Consider the following 19,129-nt stretch of genomic DNA (forward strand, 5'->3'; position numbering starts at 1 on the left):
GTAACTAACGTGCACTAAAAGGCGAGGTCAGCCGGCTGTGTGAACAAAACAAGGAGAAGCTCTGATAAGAAACACACAGAAGAGAGAGACTTAATTCTCAGGAGGATGTAGAGACGCTGTATACCTGTCAATCACTGTGTAGCCCCGCCCCTAAAGCATCCCCTGCTTTATGGTCTGTTTGACTCTAAATGGACCATAATGTACTAAATGAACATCATGCTGTATTGAAGAAGACTGTAAACTAGAGATTGAGACCATAAACTCATGTTTATATAATAAATCAAGAGAGAAGTAGAGTCATTTTAGACTAGACTTCTATACAACCAGAGGAGTCGCCCCCTGGTGGACACTAGAGAGAATGCAGCTTTAACACATGAAGCTTTGAACCTCTGGTTCTCTTAAAGAACCAGAGGTTTTCTGCTGAGGTAGACGTTACCCCTCTAGATCTTTAGATAGACTCCCTTCAGAAGAGCTTTGGTTTTGAAAGTGCTTTATGAATAAAAAAAATACTTTATTTTGACTGCATGAAGATGAAATTGTTGTGGTTCTGTTCTGTCTTCAGGTGGTGGAGCCTGTTGATATGTACTGGAAGTGTGACCTGGCGAACCCTCACACCACTCACTGTCTGGGCAACGGCCAGATCATGATCAGCTGTATCGGAGACCCGTCCGGCAACGGCAAAGGTGAGACGACCGGCAACCGTGTGACGTTAAAGACGCACTCAGCGCCCCCTGGTGGTCGGTATCAGTGATGCGCCTGCTGTCGTTCCTCTTCAGGTGGTTTCGTCCTGCTGGACGGTGAGACGTTCGAGGTGGTCGGTAACTGGGAGCACCCGGGTGAAGCGGCGCCTTTTGGATACGACTTCTGGTACCAACCTCGACACAACGTGATGATCAGCACTGAATGGGGTGCTCCCAAAGCTCTGGCTGATGGTTTTAATCCCGCACATGTCAAAGAAGGTGAGTTGAGAGGAAATCTTTCTTCAATCCTCCCAGTAAGACCCCAATCAGGTTCTAGGTTCCAATGCCAGTACAAATCCAGTTGGTATCACAAAGTTCTTGATCCTAGAAAGACTTGAGTCTTTATCACGTGGGGCTCTTTGTTCCACTTCCAGTAAGACATTAGGGTACAGTATCTATTTCCTGGGTCCAGACCTTTGAATCCACCCAGTTCACCAAGTTCGAGTCGATTGATTTGTCTGGTATTGTGACGTAATCGAGCCAACGAGCAGAACAAGGGGGACTAACAATGAGCCAATCAGCACCATTGTGAATAAACGTTGACAATTCTGTCTGATAACTAGTCAAGTTCATTGGTGTTGGTGTTCCAGGACTCTACGGCAGCTCCATCCATGTTTGGGACTGGACCACCCACAGGAAGCTGCAGACCCTCGATCTGGGGGAGGAGGGGGCCATTCCCCTTGAGATCCGATTCCTTCATGACCCCGATGCCACAGAGGGCTACGTGGGATGTGCTCTGAAGTCTGTGGTCTTTAGATTCTACAAAACACCGGTCAGTACAACAGGGTTCTGGATCCAAGTAAGGCTATAGTTAGTACCACAGGGCTCTAGAACCCAGGGAGACTTAAGTCAGTACCATAAGGTTCTAGATCTAAGTAAGGCTTTAGTTGGTACCACAGGTCCCTAGAACCCAGCGAGACTCCAGTCAGTACAACAGGGTTCTAGATCCAAGTAAGCTTTAGTTGGTACCACAAGGCTCTAGAACCCAGCTAGACTCAAGTTAGTACCATAAGGTTCTAGATCAAAGTAAGGCGATAGTTAGTACCACAGTTAGCATGTTAGCATGCTGATGTTAGCCTTTAGCTCAAAGCACAGAGATAATTGTGTTACTTCAGACTGGCTTTGTGTGTCTTCAGAAAGGTGACTGGGCTGCAGAGAAAGTGATCAACATTCCCAGTAAGAAGGTAGAGGGATGGGTGCTACCTGAGATGCCTGGTAAGTCTGTCTGCCTGTTTGTCTGCCTGTTTGTCTGCCTGCCTGCCTGCTTGCCTGCCTATCTGTCTGTCTGTCTGGTTGCATGACTGGTTTCCTGTCTGTCTGCGCAGGTCTGATCACAGACATCCTGATCTCGTTGGACGACCGTTATCTCTACTTCAGCAACTGGCTCCACGGTGACATCAGACAGTATGACATCACAGACAGGAGGAACCCACGATTGGTCGGCCAGGTCTGAACGTTACACCTGTCCGGTGACTAGAAGGTGAAAAGCTTCAGAGTGAGACAGCTCACCTGTCTGTCTGTTCCAGGTGTTTCTGGGAGGAAGCATCGTCAGTGACGGTCCCGTCAGAGTCCTGGAAGACCCGGAGAACCAGCCGCAGCCCCACCCACGCTTCATCCAGGTACCACAGACAGGATGAGAGAGAGACAGGAGACTGTGAGACAGGACAGGATGGACTTGTCTTGCTGTCCAACATCCAGTCTTCTATCCTCTGCTTTATGATTGTTTGTTGATCTCTACCTGTCTGTCTCTCAGGGGAGGCGCGTCCCTGGAGGTCCTCAGATGTTACAGCTGAGTTTAGACGGTCGGAGACTTTATGTGACGACGTCTCTCTACAGCGGCTGGGACAAACAGTTCTACCCCGACATGGCCAAGTGAGTACTACTGTAGTACTCCTACGGCAACATACTGTAGTACGACTACTGCTACAGACTGATGGTCTGTCTGTCTGTCTGTCTGTCTGTCTGTCTGTCTGTCTGTCTGTCTGTCTGTCTGTCTGTCTGTCTGTCTCTCTCTCTCTCTGTCTGTCTCTCTGTCTGTGCAGAGAGGGCTCCGTGATGATGCAGATCGATGTGGACTCAGTGGATGGGGGCCTCTCTGTGAATGAGAACTTCCTGGTGGACTTCGGTAAAGAACCTGGAGGTCCGTCTCTGGCTCACGAGCTCCGTTACCCTGGAGGAGACTGTACGTCTGACATCTGGCTGTAGATACCTGAGACCTGATCCAGACCACCTGAGACCTGATCCAGACCACCTGAGACCTGATCCAGGTGGACACGTTCTGTTTCTCATTCATAGAACCTGAACTGGTTCTGGTTCAAATGTTCTGGTGAAATAAAACTGTTAAAAAGTTCACTGTGAGTTTCAGTCTGTCTGACCTGCAGCACTCCCTGTTAACACACAGTGTTTAAATAAAGTTCAGTTTGAAGTGTGTCTGATACACTCACCTGGAAACAAGCACACATTTAAAGGGAAGAATAAAGTGTGATAAAATAAAATAAAATATAATATAATATATCATATCATAAAATACGATACATATATATCATATAATATCATATACAATATAATAAAGTATACAAAAATAATTTAATATTTACAGTAGCAGTATAGAACAGGTACTTGTGCTGTACTTTCTACTACATCTCAGAGTAAATATTGTACTTTTACTACATTTATCTGACAGATTATTAATCAACTAATGAATGATGATTTATTATTATAGATTATATAAAGTCATTAAGATGAGCTCCACCTTTAAAGTGATGAACACATTAATGCTTCTATGATCAGAATACTATAACATAACATGTACTATTCTGCATAGTGATTACTTTTACTTGTAACATAGTATTTCTACCATATATACAATGTATTAGTACTATTTTTGCAGTAAAACATCAGAATACTTCTCTTTCCTCCGGTTAATATATAATAATAATATAACTGTATATCAGGTTAATACACTCTCCTAAGTACAAACTGTAGTAACCTGCAGTACCTGTAGGTCAGACTCCGGGCCAGCAGGTGGCAGCACTGCGCCGGAAACCGACCGGGAAAAGAGCAGCAGAAGAAGAAGGAGCCGCTAGCTAATACTGTTGACATGACGATCAGAGCGCATCAATGGAGACAAACGGGACATAAAACATCGCTTCTAACGCACTGAACGGTCACCAGGTAACGGACTCACCTGTACACACACAGACACGTCACTGCACCTAGAAGAGCTCACCTGCGACTGAGACGGAGCTAGCGTTAGCTTAGCATATAATACAGCTTAAAAAAACTAAAAAACAAGCCGAGCGAAGTTAGCAACAGTTGGCCTGATATTTATCCGGCTAATGCTAATGCTAACATTAACCGGAGCTAGAGGCATTAGCTTGTTAGCGTTGGTGTGTTTAATCTCTTAAGCTAACCAGCTACAGGACGATGCTAATGTTAAGTTAGCTGGCTAACGGTAGCTGCGTCTCAACTAAAGCTAAAGTTCATCCACAGTAAGCTAAGCTTAGCTAAGCTAACAGTCTGTTGATGACTGAACTTTACACTTGAGCGAGTCGGAGCTAATGCTAACAACTAGCGATCTTTAAATACAAAGCTAAGCTAAGCTAGCATCAGCTGACTTCTGTTAAAGTACTAATACCACGGTGTAGAAGTACTCTGTTAAAGTACTAATACCGCGGTGTAGAGGTAGTCTGTTAAAGTACTAATACCGCGGTGTAGAGGTAGTCTGTTAAAGTACTAATACCACGGTGTAGAAGTACTCTGTTAAAGTACTAATACCGCGGTGTAGAGGTAGTCTGTTAAAGTACTAATACCGCGGTGTAGAAGTACTCTGTTAAAATACTAATACCGCGGTGTAGAGGTACTCTGTTAAAGTACTAATACCGCGGTGTAGAAGTATTCCGTTACAAGTACAGTTATGTAAAGAGAAAGTACACAAATACTAGCATGATATATACTCAAAGTGTTCATGATGTATCCGTCTCCTGGTGGACCAGCTGAACTTCTAAACTCACCTGCATTTGATAAGTATCTTGTTCTTACTCTTTAAACTGTACTTAGGCCTGTTTTAAAGGAACCTGCTTTGAACTGTCTCGATAGCTGTCCTTAGGCCTGTCTCAGTGGCCTCAGTTGTGAAGTGCTGTCTGAGTTTCTGCTTGTTTGAAACGGCTTGTTTGATCAAGCCTGGTTCACTGATTGCAAAGGAGGAGCTTCCACTCCTGGCAGACAATGAGCAATCAGTAGATAGCTGTACTTAACCACTGCTGGAAGCCTCAGCTTTCAAGCGTCTGGCAAACGAAGGCAACAGGCCGACTTTTTCACGCCCGACTTCGTCAAGCTGAGACTTCTCCAGCGTGTACTACCATGTGTCTGCATCCTATCTCTGTCCGGTCCTCTGCCCGGCGGTCACGTAGACATTGGGCAGCTTTCAGGAGCCGCGACCCCACTAACCTCATCTATCCTACTCTCTCAGCTCGGGGCGAGCGAGTGGTGGCGGGGGGACTCTGGAACTGCCAGTCGGCAGTGCCGAAAGCTGAGTTCATCTCGGGTTACGCTTCCTTGCTCTCCCTTAACTTTCTTGCTCTAACTGAGACCTGGATCACACCAGAAAACATCACCACACCCTCAGCTCTGTCAGATGTGTCTCTTTCTCTCACACTCCCAGAGCTGTGAGGCGGGGTGGTGGTACTGGCCTGCTAATTTCCCCAAAATGGAAATACTCTCTTGTCTCTGTTCCTCAGTTCTCCCCGTCCTCTTTCGAATTTCATGCTGTTACTGTCACTTATCCAGTCAAGCTCACCATTGCTGTTGCGTATCGCCCACCAGGGCCTCTTGGTGAGTTCCTGGAGGAGCTCGACACATTAGTCTCGCACTTCCATGACGACGGCTCGGCGCTCATCCTGCTCGGTGACGTCAACATCCAGACCGATAAGCTTGAACCTCTTCTTTCATTCCTCTCCTCCTTTGACCTTTACCACTCTTCTTCTCCTCCTACCCACAAGGCAACCAGCTGGATCTTATCTTCACTAGGCACTGTTCTACTGCTAACCTCTCTGTCACTCCCCTCCAGCTCTCTGACCACTATTTCATGTCCTACTCCCTCTCCCTATCCTCTGCTCCATCACTTCCTCCACCTACCCACATGGTTTCTACCCGGAGTCATCTCCGCTCCCTCTCCCCTGCTGATCTTTCCTCTTCTGTCACCTCTGCTCTCCCTGACCCTGAATCCTTCTCTCTCCTATCCCCTGATACTGCTACTGATCTTCTCCTCTCCACCCTTACTTCTTCTTTGGACAAACTCTGTCCCTTCACCTCCAGGCCTGCACGCCCAACTCCACCTGCCCCGTGGCTGTCGGACTCAGTGCGTACTGATAGACGGAGCCTAAGAGAGGCTGAGCGTAAATGGAGAAAAGGCAAACTCCCGGAGGACCTTCTTAACTTCAAAACTCTTCTTTCCACTATTTCCTCCTCTCTATCTACTGCTAAAGCTGCGTTCTTCCGCTCTAAAATCCTAACCTCTGCTTCCAATCCTAAAAAACTCTTTGAAACTTTCACTTCACTCCTCCAACCCCCACCCTCTCCTCCTACTTCCTCCCTTCTCCCTGATGATTTCGCCAACTTCTTTGACAAGAAGGTAAACGATATCAGATCCTCCTTCTCTCAGCCCCTCTCTCCCTGTCCAATCCTGCCCCCACAGCTCTCCCTCCCATCTCCACGCCCCATCTTACCCTTTCTGGCTCCTCTCTCCCCTAACGAGGTCCTCAACCTTGTTACGTCTAACCGCCCCACCACGTGCTCCCTTGACCCGATCCCTTCCCCTCTTCTTCAGTCTATTGCGACTGAACTCCTTCCTTTCCTCACCCACCTCATCAACACATCTCTTGTTTCAGGATGCTTTCCCACGGCCTTCAAGACCGCCAGAGTCACCCCCCTTCTGAAGAAACCATCACTTGACCCCTCTGATGTCAAGAACTTCAGACCGGTTTCTCTTCTACCCTTTCTATCCAAAACACTTGAACGTGCTGTCTTTAACCAACTGTCTTCCTATCTCCACCAAAACAGCCTTTTGGACCCCCACCAGTCCGGGTTCAAAGTGGGTCACTCGACAGAGACGGCCCTCCTTGCGGTGACAGAGTCGTTTCACGCCGCGAGAGCTAACTCTCTCTCCTCTGTCCTGATTCTCCTGGACTTGTCTGCGGCGTTTGACACTGTGAACCATCAAATCCTCCTCTCATCCCTCGAGGGGATGGGCGTCTCAGGCTCTGCACTCTCCCTGTTTGCATCCTACCTGATGGGTCGATCCTACCAGGTGACCTTGAGGGGGACCGTGTCGGAACCACGCACGCTGACTACGGGGGTTCCGCAAGGTTCAGTTCTGGGCCCCCTTCTCTTCTCGCTCTACACAACATCTCTGGGTTCTGTTATTCGCTCGCATGACTTCTCCTACCATTGTTATGCCGATGACACCCAGCTGGTCTTGTCATTTCCCCCCGGTGACACCCAAGTGGAGACGCGCATCGCTGCGTGTTTGGCTGACATCTGGAAGTGGATGACGACACACCACCTCAAGCTCAACCTAGACAAAACTGAGCTACTGTTCCTCCTGGTGAAGGGTTGCCCGCACCGGGACCTGTCCATCACCATTGATGATACCGTGGTGACGCCGACTCGGACTGAGAGGAACCTGGGTGTGACCCTGGATGACCAACTGTCATTCTCAGCAAACATTTCATCCGTTACACGCTCCTGCAGATTCCTGCTCTACAACATCAGGAGGATTCATCCCTTCCTGACTGACGAGACGGCGCAGGTTCTCATCCAGGCTCTTGTCATCTCCCGTCTGGACTACTGACACTCTCTACTCTTCAGAGCCCCGGCGTCGGCCATCAGACCTCTGGAGCTTGTCCAGAAAGCTGCAGCTCGCCTGGTGTTCAATCGCCCCAAGTTCTCCCACACAACTTCCTTTCTCCGTTCTCTACACTGGCTACCTGTAAGAGCTCATCCAGTTTAAGACTCTGGTGCTAGAATACAGGGCAGTGAAAGGAACAGCTCCTTCCTATCTCCAGACCACGGTCAAGCCTCACACCCCTGCCCGACCACTTCTCTCTGCTGCCTCGGGGCGATCGGTCGCCCCGTCGCTCAGAGGTCCTGGCGGCCGATCGACCCGGTCACGTCTGTTTTCTGTCCTGGCCCCACAGTGGTGGAATGAACTTCCCACTGACGTCAGGACAGCGGAGTTGCTGCCCATCTTTCATCAGGCTGAAGACCCTCCTCTTCAGGAAGTGCTACCCTGAGCCTTCCACTTAGCACTTATTGTTTTCATACTAGCTTGTTTCACTTATTGTATTCGTATTACTTATAGCACTAACTGATTCTCTTGTTTCTGTACTTTGGCTCTGAGTTATGCTCTGCTTCATGCTCTTAGATGCTTGTTTAAAGGAAATGTACTTATGACTTCTGGTGACTAGTAGTTCTTTTGATTACCAATGTTGATGCACTTATTGTAAGTCGCTTTGGATAAAAGTGTCTGCTAAATGACTGTAATGTAATGTAATGTAATGTAATAGATGCAGAATATGTATTTATTGATTATATTAAGTTGTTATTGTGACATCATGATCAGATCAATGAAGTCATAATAACTGATCTACTCACTGATCTCAGATCTGCTTCATTCTGACTGTGTCACTCCCTCTGGAATCTACACACACTAACACACACACTAACACACACACACACACACACTAACACACACACGCACTAACACACACACACTAACACACACACACACACACACACACTAACACACACACTAACACACACACACACACACACTAACACACACACACACACACACTAACACACACACACACACGCACTAACACACACACACACACTAACACACACACACACACACACACACACACACACACACACACTAACACTAACACTAACACTAACACACACACACACACACTAACACACACACTAACACACACACACACTAACTTTTATTGTGCTAACGTGTCTCCTCAGTTCCTTTCCTCGCCTCCTTTCCTCACGTCTCTAGTCCCTCCCACGTGAGATGAGGGGCTGAGGAGCTGAGGAGACGAGGAGGTGAGGGGACGAGGAGACGAGGAGATGAGGTAACAGGCTTTAAAGGAGGAGCTTCTTTCGTCCTGATGTGGTTTTGAGGTTTTTTCTTCAACAGAAAGACTTTAACAAAAGAAACACTTTTGACTTCTCCTAGAAGCCTCCTCTCTCCTCTCTCCTTGTCTCCTCACGAGTCACGAGAGGAGACGTTAGCGTACTGACGTCCAATCAGAAGAGAGACAGTTCTTTGACCTTTGACCTCTCCTCTGTTTCAGCGGATGAGGGCGGAGCTTCCCGGCGGTCACGATGGAGGACATGGAGCCGGAGCTTCCCCCCCCCTCCCCCTGTGATGAGAACAGTCCCTGCCCCGTCACCCCCCCCCTGGGCGTGATCAGCGAGGCCGGGGGCGAGCTCGGCCCAGTGATCGACGCCGAGGTGGCCCAGCGGGCGTGTCGGGAGGTTCTGCAGCAGGTGAAGCTCCACCAGGTGGACGATGTCGCCGACCTGCCCAATGGGGAGGCGGGGCCTGACAAGGAGGCGGAGCCTGAACCCGAGCTACCGTTAAGCATCCCGGTGAAACCGCCGGCGGACGACCCCGAGGGCCCGGCCCCCGGCTCGGTGAAGAGCGCCCGGCGGCGCCAGAGACACAACCCGTCCAAACAGTCGTGGCTGCTCCGCCTGTTTGAGTCCAAGCTGTTCGACGTCTCCATGGCGATCTCCTACCTGCACAGCTCCAAGGAGCCGGGGGTGCAGGCCTACATCGGGAACCGGCTCTTCAGCTTTGCCCACGACGACGTGGACTTCTACCTGCCGCAGCTGCTCAACATGTACATCCACATGGACGAGGACGTCGGGGACGCCATCAAGCCTTACGTGGTGGGTGTGGCCTGTGGCGAGGGGCGGGGCTTAAACAGAACGTCAGGCTCTGATTGGCCTTTATGTTGAGGGTGAAAGTTAGACGCACGTAAACTTAATAATTATTACGTATTCATTAATAATACATAAACCTCGTATCAACAGTAAAGCTTTGTTTGTAGCGTAGCATCGTAGCTTAGCGCCTCCACTAAACAACACAAACCACTACAGAGAGCAGAGCTGATCATCTATAAACTACCTCATCACCTTCAATCAAGAAACGCGTCACGTATTCAATGTGTCACAAAGAAAAGGTTGAACATCCTCCAAACTATTTCATTTGGATGATAAATATTTACTCACATGTAGATTTTTAACACTTCCTGTTTCTAAAAGCTTCTAAAAATGAATTATATAAAATCATATTCATGTTTTTATTAGTCATGTTTGAAAAGCTCTGATCTTAATTACTATAAACTTTGAGGATTAACGACACTGCAGCGCGTCCAAAGTAGACTTAATGTGTGTGCGTGCGTGCGTGCGTGCGTGCGTGCGTGCGTGCGTGTGTATAATATTAATACACCTTTGACCCCTGCGTGTTGCGTTCAGGTGCACCGCTGCAGACAGAGCATCTCCTTCAGCCTGCGCTGCGCCTGGCTGCTGGGAGCGTACTCCTCCGACATGCACATCTCCACGCAGCGTCACTCCAGAGGCACCAAGCTGAGGAAGCTCATCCTGTCCGATGAACTCAAACCATCGGGGTCCCGGGTCCGCAGAGACCCCCTGACTCTGACTCTGACGCCTTTCTGTCCGTTGGCGGCGTCCACCGCCGGCGAGCACAGCCTGTCGCCCTCCAAACGCACACATCAGCGCTCCAAGTCGGACGCCACCGTCAGCATCAGTCTGAGCAGCAACCTGAAGAGGACGGCCAGCAACCCGAAGGTGGAGAGCAGCCAGGACGAGGTAAGACCGGCTCCTGTGGGGGTCCGGTGGATCTGATGACGCAAAGATCCTCCACTGACTTCAAACCACAGATTATATCATTGATTTAGTCGACGAGAAGTGATGTTCTCTTTTGCGATAAAACGACAATAAAACCAAATAAAAAGTAGTAGAAGACCTTTGAACTCCTTTAGTCTTCAGGAGTCTGTTAATATATTGTAATTATTACCATATATATATATATTTAATAACAATACATATGCTAATTCTCAATTTGACCTTTTGCATTAATTATGGAGACATTACATATGAAAATCATGTAACTTGAAATATTGTGTTGACATAACTGAAGTAAACATTCACACAGTGACATGAGATGAAATACGACGATTTAACGACCAAAGGTTTGTTTTTATTGATCAATCGATTCATTGATTGATTATTCTCAAGTTTCTCAATAACAGATTCATATAACAATTAATTTACCCAAAATACATATCAAATATTCATATTTAATATTTGAGTCTTTTATTCAACCATCTTCGCTTGAACACAAACAAATGTAACAGGAGAATGAACCCTGTCTGACACAATAATTACTTTAATTAAATCACTGTTTTCATAGCAGTGAAGTACTTGACTTCAAACTCAACATGGTTATTACATGGTTCAATTTCATCACTGGATTAATATGCAATTAAGATAATCAAATGTATTTTTACATCAGTGTGAGGCAAAAATTTACAGATTGTAACTACAGTCGGGCTGTAAACTACAGTCGGGCTGTTAACTACAGTCGGGCTGTTAACTACAGTCGGGCTGTAAACTACAGTCGGGCTGTTAACTACAGTCGGGCTGTAAACTACAGTCGGGCTGTAAACTACAGTCGGGCTGTAAACTACAGTCGGGCTGTTAACTACAGTCGGGCTGTAAACTACAGTCGGGCTGTTGTACTGTTGTGATAAACCAGTTCCAGTTTGCAGAGTTAAAAGAGCACCATGTTGTTTCATCTCCGTCTATAATATTTCCACACTTAAGAGGATCGTGGTCGATGTTTTTTAGCTCCTGCTGGTTCTTCAGGATAATTCATGCTCATTATGCAAATCAACCTGTTTTTGTAATCGATGATGTCATGAATCCCACCAGCTCTCCTGAAAACAGTTCATCCACTATTTATTCATCACACATACTTTACAAAGAATCTGGACAGTTTAAACTAAATCCAAGTTTTAATGAAACAAACAAAGGAAATAAAAGTGGATCTGAGTCCACATCCTCTAATCCCTCTGACCTCTGACCTCTTCAGGACAGCAGCTCCAGCTCAGACAGTCTGGAGTTTAAGACTCGTCCCGTAAGTTCACCAGCGTCATGTTCTCCTCCAGGGTGCATTGTGGGAAATGAAGTCTGTGATGGAGGTTGTGGGTTCTGGTTCAGTGTGAGGTGAAGTCGACAGACGTCCTGCTGGTTCTGAATAAATAATCACACCTGCAGGACGTCGGTGGACTCGTCAGTAATTCTTTATGTTTCTGTTGGATCCAATCAGCTGTTTGATGTTGTGGGTGAACCAATCAGGACGCAGAGAGGATGGTCATGTGTTTGTGTGTCGGGTTTGTTATTTATGTTGATGTCTTCATTATAATACCAACAGGACGATCAGCTGATGTGGTCGGATCAATATCAGTAAATATACATGTTTGATATTCATGTTGGTCCAATCACAGCTCATCTAAAGGCCTCTAAAATGTACTTTACGTTGAGTATTGATATACAGTATTAGAGTATTGATATACAGTATTAGAGTATTGATATACAGTATTAGAGTATTGATATACAGTATTAGAGGTGTCAACAGTTTCAGACTTCATATAAAAACGTTTGTTTGTCAGAACAAACCTGACACACAAACATCAAACCTTCACCTGTCTCTTAGAGGACAGACAGGTGAGACTTTAACCACCAACACAGTCTAACATGTCTCTCTCGCTCTCTCTATGTCTCTCTCTCTCTTTCTTTCTCTCTCTCTGTCTCTGTCTCTCTCTCTCTCTCTCTCTATGTCTCTGTCTCTTTCTTTCTCTGTCTCTCTCTCTCTATGTCTCTGTCTCTCTCTCTCTGTCTCACTCTCTCTATGTCTCTGTCTCTCTCTTTCTTTCTCTCTCTCTCTCTATGTCTCTCTCTGTGTCTCTCTCTCTGTATCTTTCTCTCTCTGTCTCTCTCTCTCTATGTCTCTGTCTCTCTCTTTCTCTCTGTCTCTGTCTCTTTCTTTGTCTCTCCCCCCCCGTCTGTCTCTCAGCCGGTGCGTCTGGCTCCTCAGAGGGAGTTCATAAAGTCTCTGATGGGGATCGGTAAGCGTTTGGCGACGCTGCCGACCAAAGAGCAGAAGACTCAGCGGCTGATCTCAGAACTGTCGCTGCTCAACCACAAGCTGCCGGCTCGAGTCTGGCTGCCGACGGCGGCCTTCGACCACCATGTGGTCAGAGTGCCCCACACTCAGGCTGTGGTGCTCAACTCCAAAGACAAGGTCAGAGACCTATATTTATATATGTACAGTATATACTGTATATATGAAAAATGTATATTCAAATACAGACGTGACATCACTCTTGCCGGTCATGTGACCTTTGTGTGGACCTCTGTGCCCCCCCCCCCCAGGCTCCGTACCTGATCTACGTGGAGGTCCTGGAGTGCGAGAACTTCGAGACGTCCAGCGTTCCGATCCGGATCCCGGAGAACCGCATCAGGAGCACCCGTTCCGTGGAGAACCTGCCGGACTGCGGCATGACGGCGGACCAGAGAGCCGGCAGCTTCTCCACGGTGCCCAACTACGACAACGACGACGAGGCCTGGTCCGTGGACGACATCGGGGAGCTGCAGGTGGAGGTGAGACAGAACTCTTAGATTCATGTTTAGGAAGAACCAAAGGGGGCCGAGAATGGAGCCGAGGAACACCACGGGTGTTTTAATGAATACGCTGACGTTCCTTCCTGCAGCTCCCAGAGATCCACACCAACAGCTGTGACAACATCAGCCAGTTCTCAGTGGACAGCATCACCAGTCTGGAGAGCAAAGAGCCAGTGTTCATCGCTGCTGGAGACATCAGGTACACTCACAGTACACATGGTTCATGTTTAATACTTAACCTCAGTTTAATTCTACAGGTTGACCATCATAACCAACGTTAACCATCACAGTGTCAATAAAGTTTTACTGACAGTAGAACATGTGTTTCTAGTCTCTGATCTCTGATCATGTTTCATTGTAAACAACCAATCAGTGTTTAAACCAACAGGAGGAGAGCTAGTAACGTTAGCAGCACCGCTGTATCTGTTAATATGGATCATCAATGATCAATAATTACTATCAGGGTCATAAAAACGTGTCCAGGGATCTACAAGTTATATATTCCCCTTTTGTGAACATCAGTAGATATGATCTCTGTCACCAGAGACTGATCCTGGATCAGATTATCAAACACCTGGAGACACGATCCGGTAGACAGTTTCTTTCTGTAGATAAGTTAAGTCAGTGAATCTCTACTTCTGAAAACAACAACACATGATCATGATGTATCTACCGCTGTCCTCTCCGCATGTTGTAGGCGGCGTCTGTCAGAGCAGCTGGCTCAGGCTCCCACCACGTTCAAACGGGACCCTGAAGACCCGTCAGCTGTGGCCTTGAAGGAGCCCTGGGAGGAGAAGGTCCGGTAAGTGAAGCTCAGGGTGGAGGTGGTGGTGGTTTTCTATTTCTGACTGTAGTTTACTGTATTTCTGACTAGTGTATTTCTGACTAGTGTATATTCTGACTGTAGTGTATTTCTGACTGTAGTGTAGTGTGTATTTCTGACTGTAGTATAGTGTATATTCTGACTGTAGTATAGTGTATATTTCTGACTGTAGTATAGTATACATTTCTGTCTGTAGTGTATTTCTGACTAGTGTAGTGTATTTCTGACTAGTGTATTTGTAGTGTAGTGTGTATTTCTGACTGTAGTGTAGTGTATTTGTAGTGTATTTCTGACTAGTGTAGTCTGTATTTCTGACTGTAGTGTTTTTCTGACTGTAGTGTAGTGTATTTCTGACTGTAGTGTAGTGTATTTCTGACTAGTGTATTTCTGACTGTAGTGTTTTTCTGACTGTAGTGTATTTCTGACTGTAGTGTAGTGTATTTCTGACTGTAGTGTATCTGTAGTGTATTTCTGACTGTAGTGTAGTGTATTTCTGACTAGTGTATTTCTGACTGTAGTGTAGTGTATTTCTGACTGTAGTGTATTTCTGACTGTAGTGTATTTCTGACTATACTGTAGTGTAGTGTATTTCTGACTGTAGTGTATTTCCGACTAGTGTACTGTATTTCTGACTGTAGTGTACTGTATTTCTGACTAGCGTATTTCTGACTGTACTGTAGTGTAGTGTATTTCTGACTGTAGTGTATTTCTGACTAGTGTGGTGTATTTCTGACTGTAGTGTATTTCTGATTGTAGTGTAGTGTATTTCTGACTGTAGTGTATTTCTGACTAGTGTATTTCTGACTGTAGTGTATTTCTGACTGTAGTGTAGTGTATTTCTGACTGTAGTGTATTTATGACTGTAATGTAGTGTATTTGTGACTGTAGTGTATCTGTAGTGTATTTCTGACTAGTGTAGTGTATTTCTGACTAGTGTATTTCTGACTGTAGTGTAGTGTATTTCTGACTGTACTGTATTTCTGACTGTAGTGTATTTCTGACTGTACTGTAGTGTAGTGTATTTCTGACTAGTGTATTTCCGACTGTAGTGTACTGTATTTCTGACTAGTGTACTGTATTTCTGACTAGTGTATTTCTGACTAGCGTATTTCTGACTAGCGTATTTCTGACTGTACTGTAGTGTAGTGTATTTCTGACTGTAGTGTGGTGTATTTATGACTGTAGTGTATTTCTGACTGTAGTGTATTTATGACTGTAGTGTAGTGTATTTCTGGTTGTAGTGTATTTATGACTGTAGTGTATTTATGACTGTAGTGTAGTGTATTTATGACTGTACTGTAGTGTACTGTATTTATGACTGTATTGTAGTGTATTTCTGGCTGTAGTGTATTTCTGACTGTAGTGTAGTGTATTTCTGACTGTAGTGTATTTATGACTGTAATGTAGTGTATTTATGACTGTAGTGTATTTATGACTGTAGTGTATTTCTGCCTGTATATGAGACCTGACTGTGTGTTTCCCTGCAGGAGGATCAGAGAAGGATCTCCTTACGGTCACCTTCCTCACTGGAGGCTTCTGTCTGTCATTGTTAAATGTGGAGACGACCTGAGACAGGAGCTGCTGGCCTTCCAGGTGCTGCAGCAGCTCAAGGTAAAGCTGTGACATTACCAACGTCACGTGATCCAATCAGGTAATTAGGTGTAAAGTACTGACGTATATAACTCCTCCTCCTGCAGTCTATCTGGGAGCAGGAGCGGGTCCCCCTCTGGATCAAGCCCTATAAGATCCTGGTGCTGTCGTCGGACAGCGGGATGATCGAGCCGGTGATGAACGCCGTATCCCTCCACCAGGTGAAGAAGCAGAGTCAGCTGTCTCTGCTGGACTACTTCCTGCAGGAGCACGGAGCTCCGACCACCGAGGCCTTCCTGTCCGCTCAGAGGAACTTCGTCCAGAGCTGTGCCGGATACAGTCTCATCTGTTACCTGTTGCAGGTCAAGGACAGGTGAGGCCATGACGTCACCTCCTCTTCACTCTCAGAGATGTAACCCTGCGGTGCAGTAACCCCTGACCCTGTCCTCGCAGGCACAACGGGAACATCCTCATGGACGCCGAAGGTCACATCATCCACATCGACTTCGGCTTCATCCTGTCCAGCTCTCCCAAAAACCTTGGCTTCGAAACGTCCGCCTTCAAACTCACCACCGAGTTTGTGGATGTGAGTTAAGGTTTTCATCTAGTCGTCACTGTGGAGGTTCTACGGTTACTTTATGGGTTCTAGTGGTCACTGTGGAGGTTCTACGGTTACTTTATGGGTTCTAGTGGTCACTGAGGAGGTTCTAAGGTTACTTTATGGGTTCTAGTGGTCACAGAGAAGGTTCTACGGTTACTTTAAGAGGTTTTAGTGGTCACTGTGGAGGTTCTACGGTTACTTTATGGGTTCTAGTGGTCACTGAGGAGGTTCTACGGTTACTTTAAGAGGTTTTAGTGGTCACTGTGGAGGTTCTACGGTTACTTTATTGGTTCTAGTGGTCACTGAGAAGGTTCTACGGTTACTTTAAGAGGTTTTAGTGGTCACTGTGGAGGTTCTACGGTTACTTTATGGGTTCTAGTGGTCACTGAGGAGGTTCTTAGGTTACTTTATGGGTTCTAGTGGTCACTGTGGAGGTTCTATGGTTACTTTATGGGTTCTATTGGTCACTGAGGAGGTTCTACGGTTACTTTAGGAGGTTTTAGTTGTCACTGTGGAGGTTCTCAGGTTACTTTATGGGTTCTTGTGGTCACTGTGGAGGTTCTATGGTTACTTTATGGGTTCTAGTGGTCACTGAGGAGGTTCTACGGTTACTTTATGGGTTCTAGTGGTCACTGTGGAGGTTCTAAGGTTCCTGTAGGAGGTTCAAGTCATCATTGTGGAGGTTCTAAGGTTCCTGTAGGAGGTTCAAGTCATCACTGAGGAGGTTCTAAGGTTCCTGTAGGAGGTTCAAGTCATCACTGAGGAGGTTCTAAGGTTTCTTTAGGAGGTTCAAGTCATCACTGAGGAGGTTATAAGGTTCCTGTAGGAGGTTCTAGTCATCACTGAGGAGGTTCTAAGGTTCCTGTAGGAGGTTCTAGTCATCACTGAGGAGGTTCTAAGGTTCCTGTAGGAGGTTCTAGTCATCACTGAGGAGGTTCTAAGGTGTGTGTGTCTCTCAGGTGATGGGCGGTCCAGATGGAGACATGTTTAACTACTACAGGATGTTGATGCTTCAGGGTCTGATAGGAGCCAGAAAACACATGGAGAAGGTTCTTCAGATAGTGGAGATCATGCAGCAAGGTAACACACACACACACACACACACACACACACACACACACACACACACACACACACACATTCACCTACACACACACCTCTACCAGGTGCTAACATGCCCCCCCCCCCCCCTCAGGAACCCAGCTGCCCTGTTTCCACGGCTCCAGCACCATGAGAGGTCTGAAGGAACGGTTCCACATGAGTCTGACGGAGGAGCAGCTGCAGCTGTTGGTGGACCAGCTGGTGGACGGGTCCATGAGGTCTCTGACCACCAAGCTGTACGACGGCTTCCAGTACCTCACCAATGGGATCATGTGACCCGATGAGGTCATCATGACATCATGTGATCAACGAAGAGACTGATGATCCTCCTGTTTTATACCTGGACCTCAGAGACCATGAGCCTTCCTCTGCTGGTCCTCCTCCTCCTCTTTTATCCTCTAACTATACCTTCTTCTTATTCCACTTCTTCTTCTTCTTCTTCTTCTTCTTCTTTTTCCATATTTGGGCAGATGTCCCTGATTAGCTGCTCAGCCGGACTCTTAGCCAATCAGAGAGCAGACCCAGTTTTTTTTAGTTTGAAATGTGAACACTCAGCAGGTAGAGTCTGTTGCCGTGGAAACGGATTGTTTATTCATGTTTTATCCCTTCAGCTGTAAAAACCACTGAACCAGAACCAGTTCAATGAAAACACCACGAAAATAAACTGTGTCACAGAAAATAATTATTTCAGCTTCTTAATAGCTTGGAGGGGGGGGTTCATGGAGGGGGGGGTTCATGGGGGGGTTCATGGAGGGGGGGGTTCATGGGGGGGTTCATGGAGGGGGGTTCATGGGGGGTTCATGGAGGGGGGTTCATGGGGGGGTTCATGGAGGGGGTTCATGGAGGGGGGTTCATTCCCTTCACTGGTGTTCTCACCACTTTACTGAACCTGTATTTTATTAAATGACATTTAAGAAACAATGTTTTACTGATTAAAACAGTTTCTAAAGAACTGAGAAATTCAAACTAACTTAAATTCAGAACTCCCAGCATGCACTCTGAGTTTTCATTTCCTGTCTGAGGTCAATGTGGTTTATATAAAAAAATAAACAAATGTGTATATATATAATGGGTTATATATATACACATTTATTAATTTATATATATATATATACATTTATTATATATATACATTTATTATATATATAAATACATTTATTATATATATATACATTTATTATATAAATATATTTATTGTGTATATATATATATATACATTTATTATATATATATATAAATACATTTATTATATATATACATTTATTATATATATATACATTTATTATATATATACATTTATTATATATATATATAATGTGTGTATGTATATATATTAATGTATATATATATATATATATTAATTCATATTAAATATCAAACCAGTATTGAACTCACATTCAACACGTTTTTTTCTCCTAAAATGTAAACAAATTTAACTTTATTTATTTTGTCCACAAATAAAATAAATGAAAACATTTCAGAATAAAA

The 19,129-nt window shown here is 45.8% G+C and overlaps 2 protein-coding genes across 3 annotated transcripts in view; both read left to right on the forward strand.

Annotated features, from left to right (window-relative positions):
• The window catches only part of selenbp1 (selenium binding protein 1), a 10,077-nt gene extending 6,987 nt beyond the window's left edge, over positions 1-3,090 (forward strand). Inside the window, exons 5-12 of the mRNA XM_068729964.1 lie at positions 563-683; positions 777-959; positions 1,331-1,512; positions 1,877-1,955; positions 2,066-2,187; positions 2,267-2,359; positions 2,494-2,612; positions 2,783-3,090. Of these exons, the coding sequence (XP_068586065.1) occupies positions 563-683; positions 777-959; positions 1,331-1,512; positions 1,877-1,955; positions 2,066-2,187; positions 2,267-2,359; positions 2,494-2,612; positions 2,783-2,945 (1,062 nt within the window). The 3' untranslated portion in view covers positions 2,946-3,090. The remainder of the gene's footprint in view (positions 1-562; positions 684-776; positions 960-1,330; positions 1,513-1,876; positions 1,956-2,065; positions 2,188-2,266; positions 2,360-2,493; positions 2,613-2,782) is intronic.
• A 726-nt stretch (positions 3,091-3,816) lies between these two features.
• On the forward strand, positions 3,817-18,323 carry pi4kb (phosphatidylinositol 4-kinase, catalytic, beta). 2 transcript variants are annotated; one of them, XM_068729849.1, is made up of 13 exons: positions 3,817-3,914; positions 9,107-9,707; positions 10,296-10,649; positions 11,935-11,979; positions 12,919-13,146; positions 13,278-13,505; positions 13,616-13,725; positions 14,224-14,328; positions 15,837-15,960; positions 16,047-16,312; positions 16,393-16,525; positions 17,500-17,620; positions 17,736-18,323. In XM_068729849.1, exons 2-13 carry the CDS (start codon positions 9,138-9,140, stop codon positions 17,915-17,917), a joined length of 2,466 nt encoding a protein of 821 aa, XP_068585950.1. In that variant the 5' UTR covers positions 3,817-3,914; positions 9,107-9,137; the 3' UTR covers positions 17,918-18,323. The 2 variants fall into 2 exon arrangements, with proteins under 2 accessions (XP_068585950.1, XP_068585951.1); XM_068729850.1 differs by lacking the exon at positions 11,935-11,979.
• The last annotated feature ends 806 nt before the right edge of the window (positions 18,324-19,129 follow it).

Source organism: Cebidichthys violaceus, unplaced genomic scaffold (assembly GCF_023349555.1).
Source record: "Cebidichthys violaceus isolate CVI_PGR_0920_01 unplaced genomic scaffold, fCebVio1.0.p SCAF_48, whole genome shotgun sequence".
Lineage (NCBI taxonomy): Eukaryota > Metazoa > Chordata > Actinopteri > Perciformes > Stichaeidae > Cebidichthys > Cebidichthys violaceus.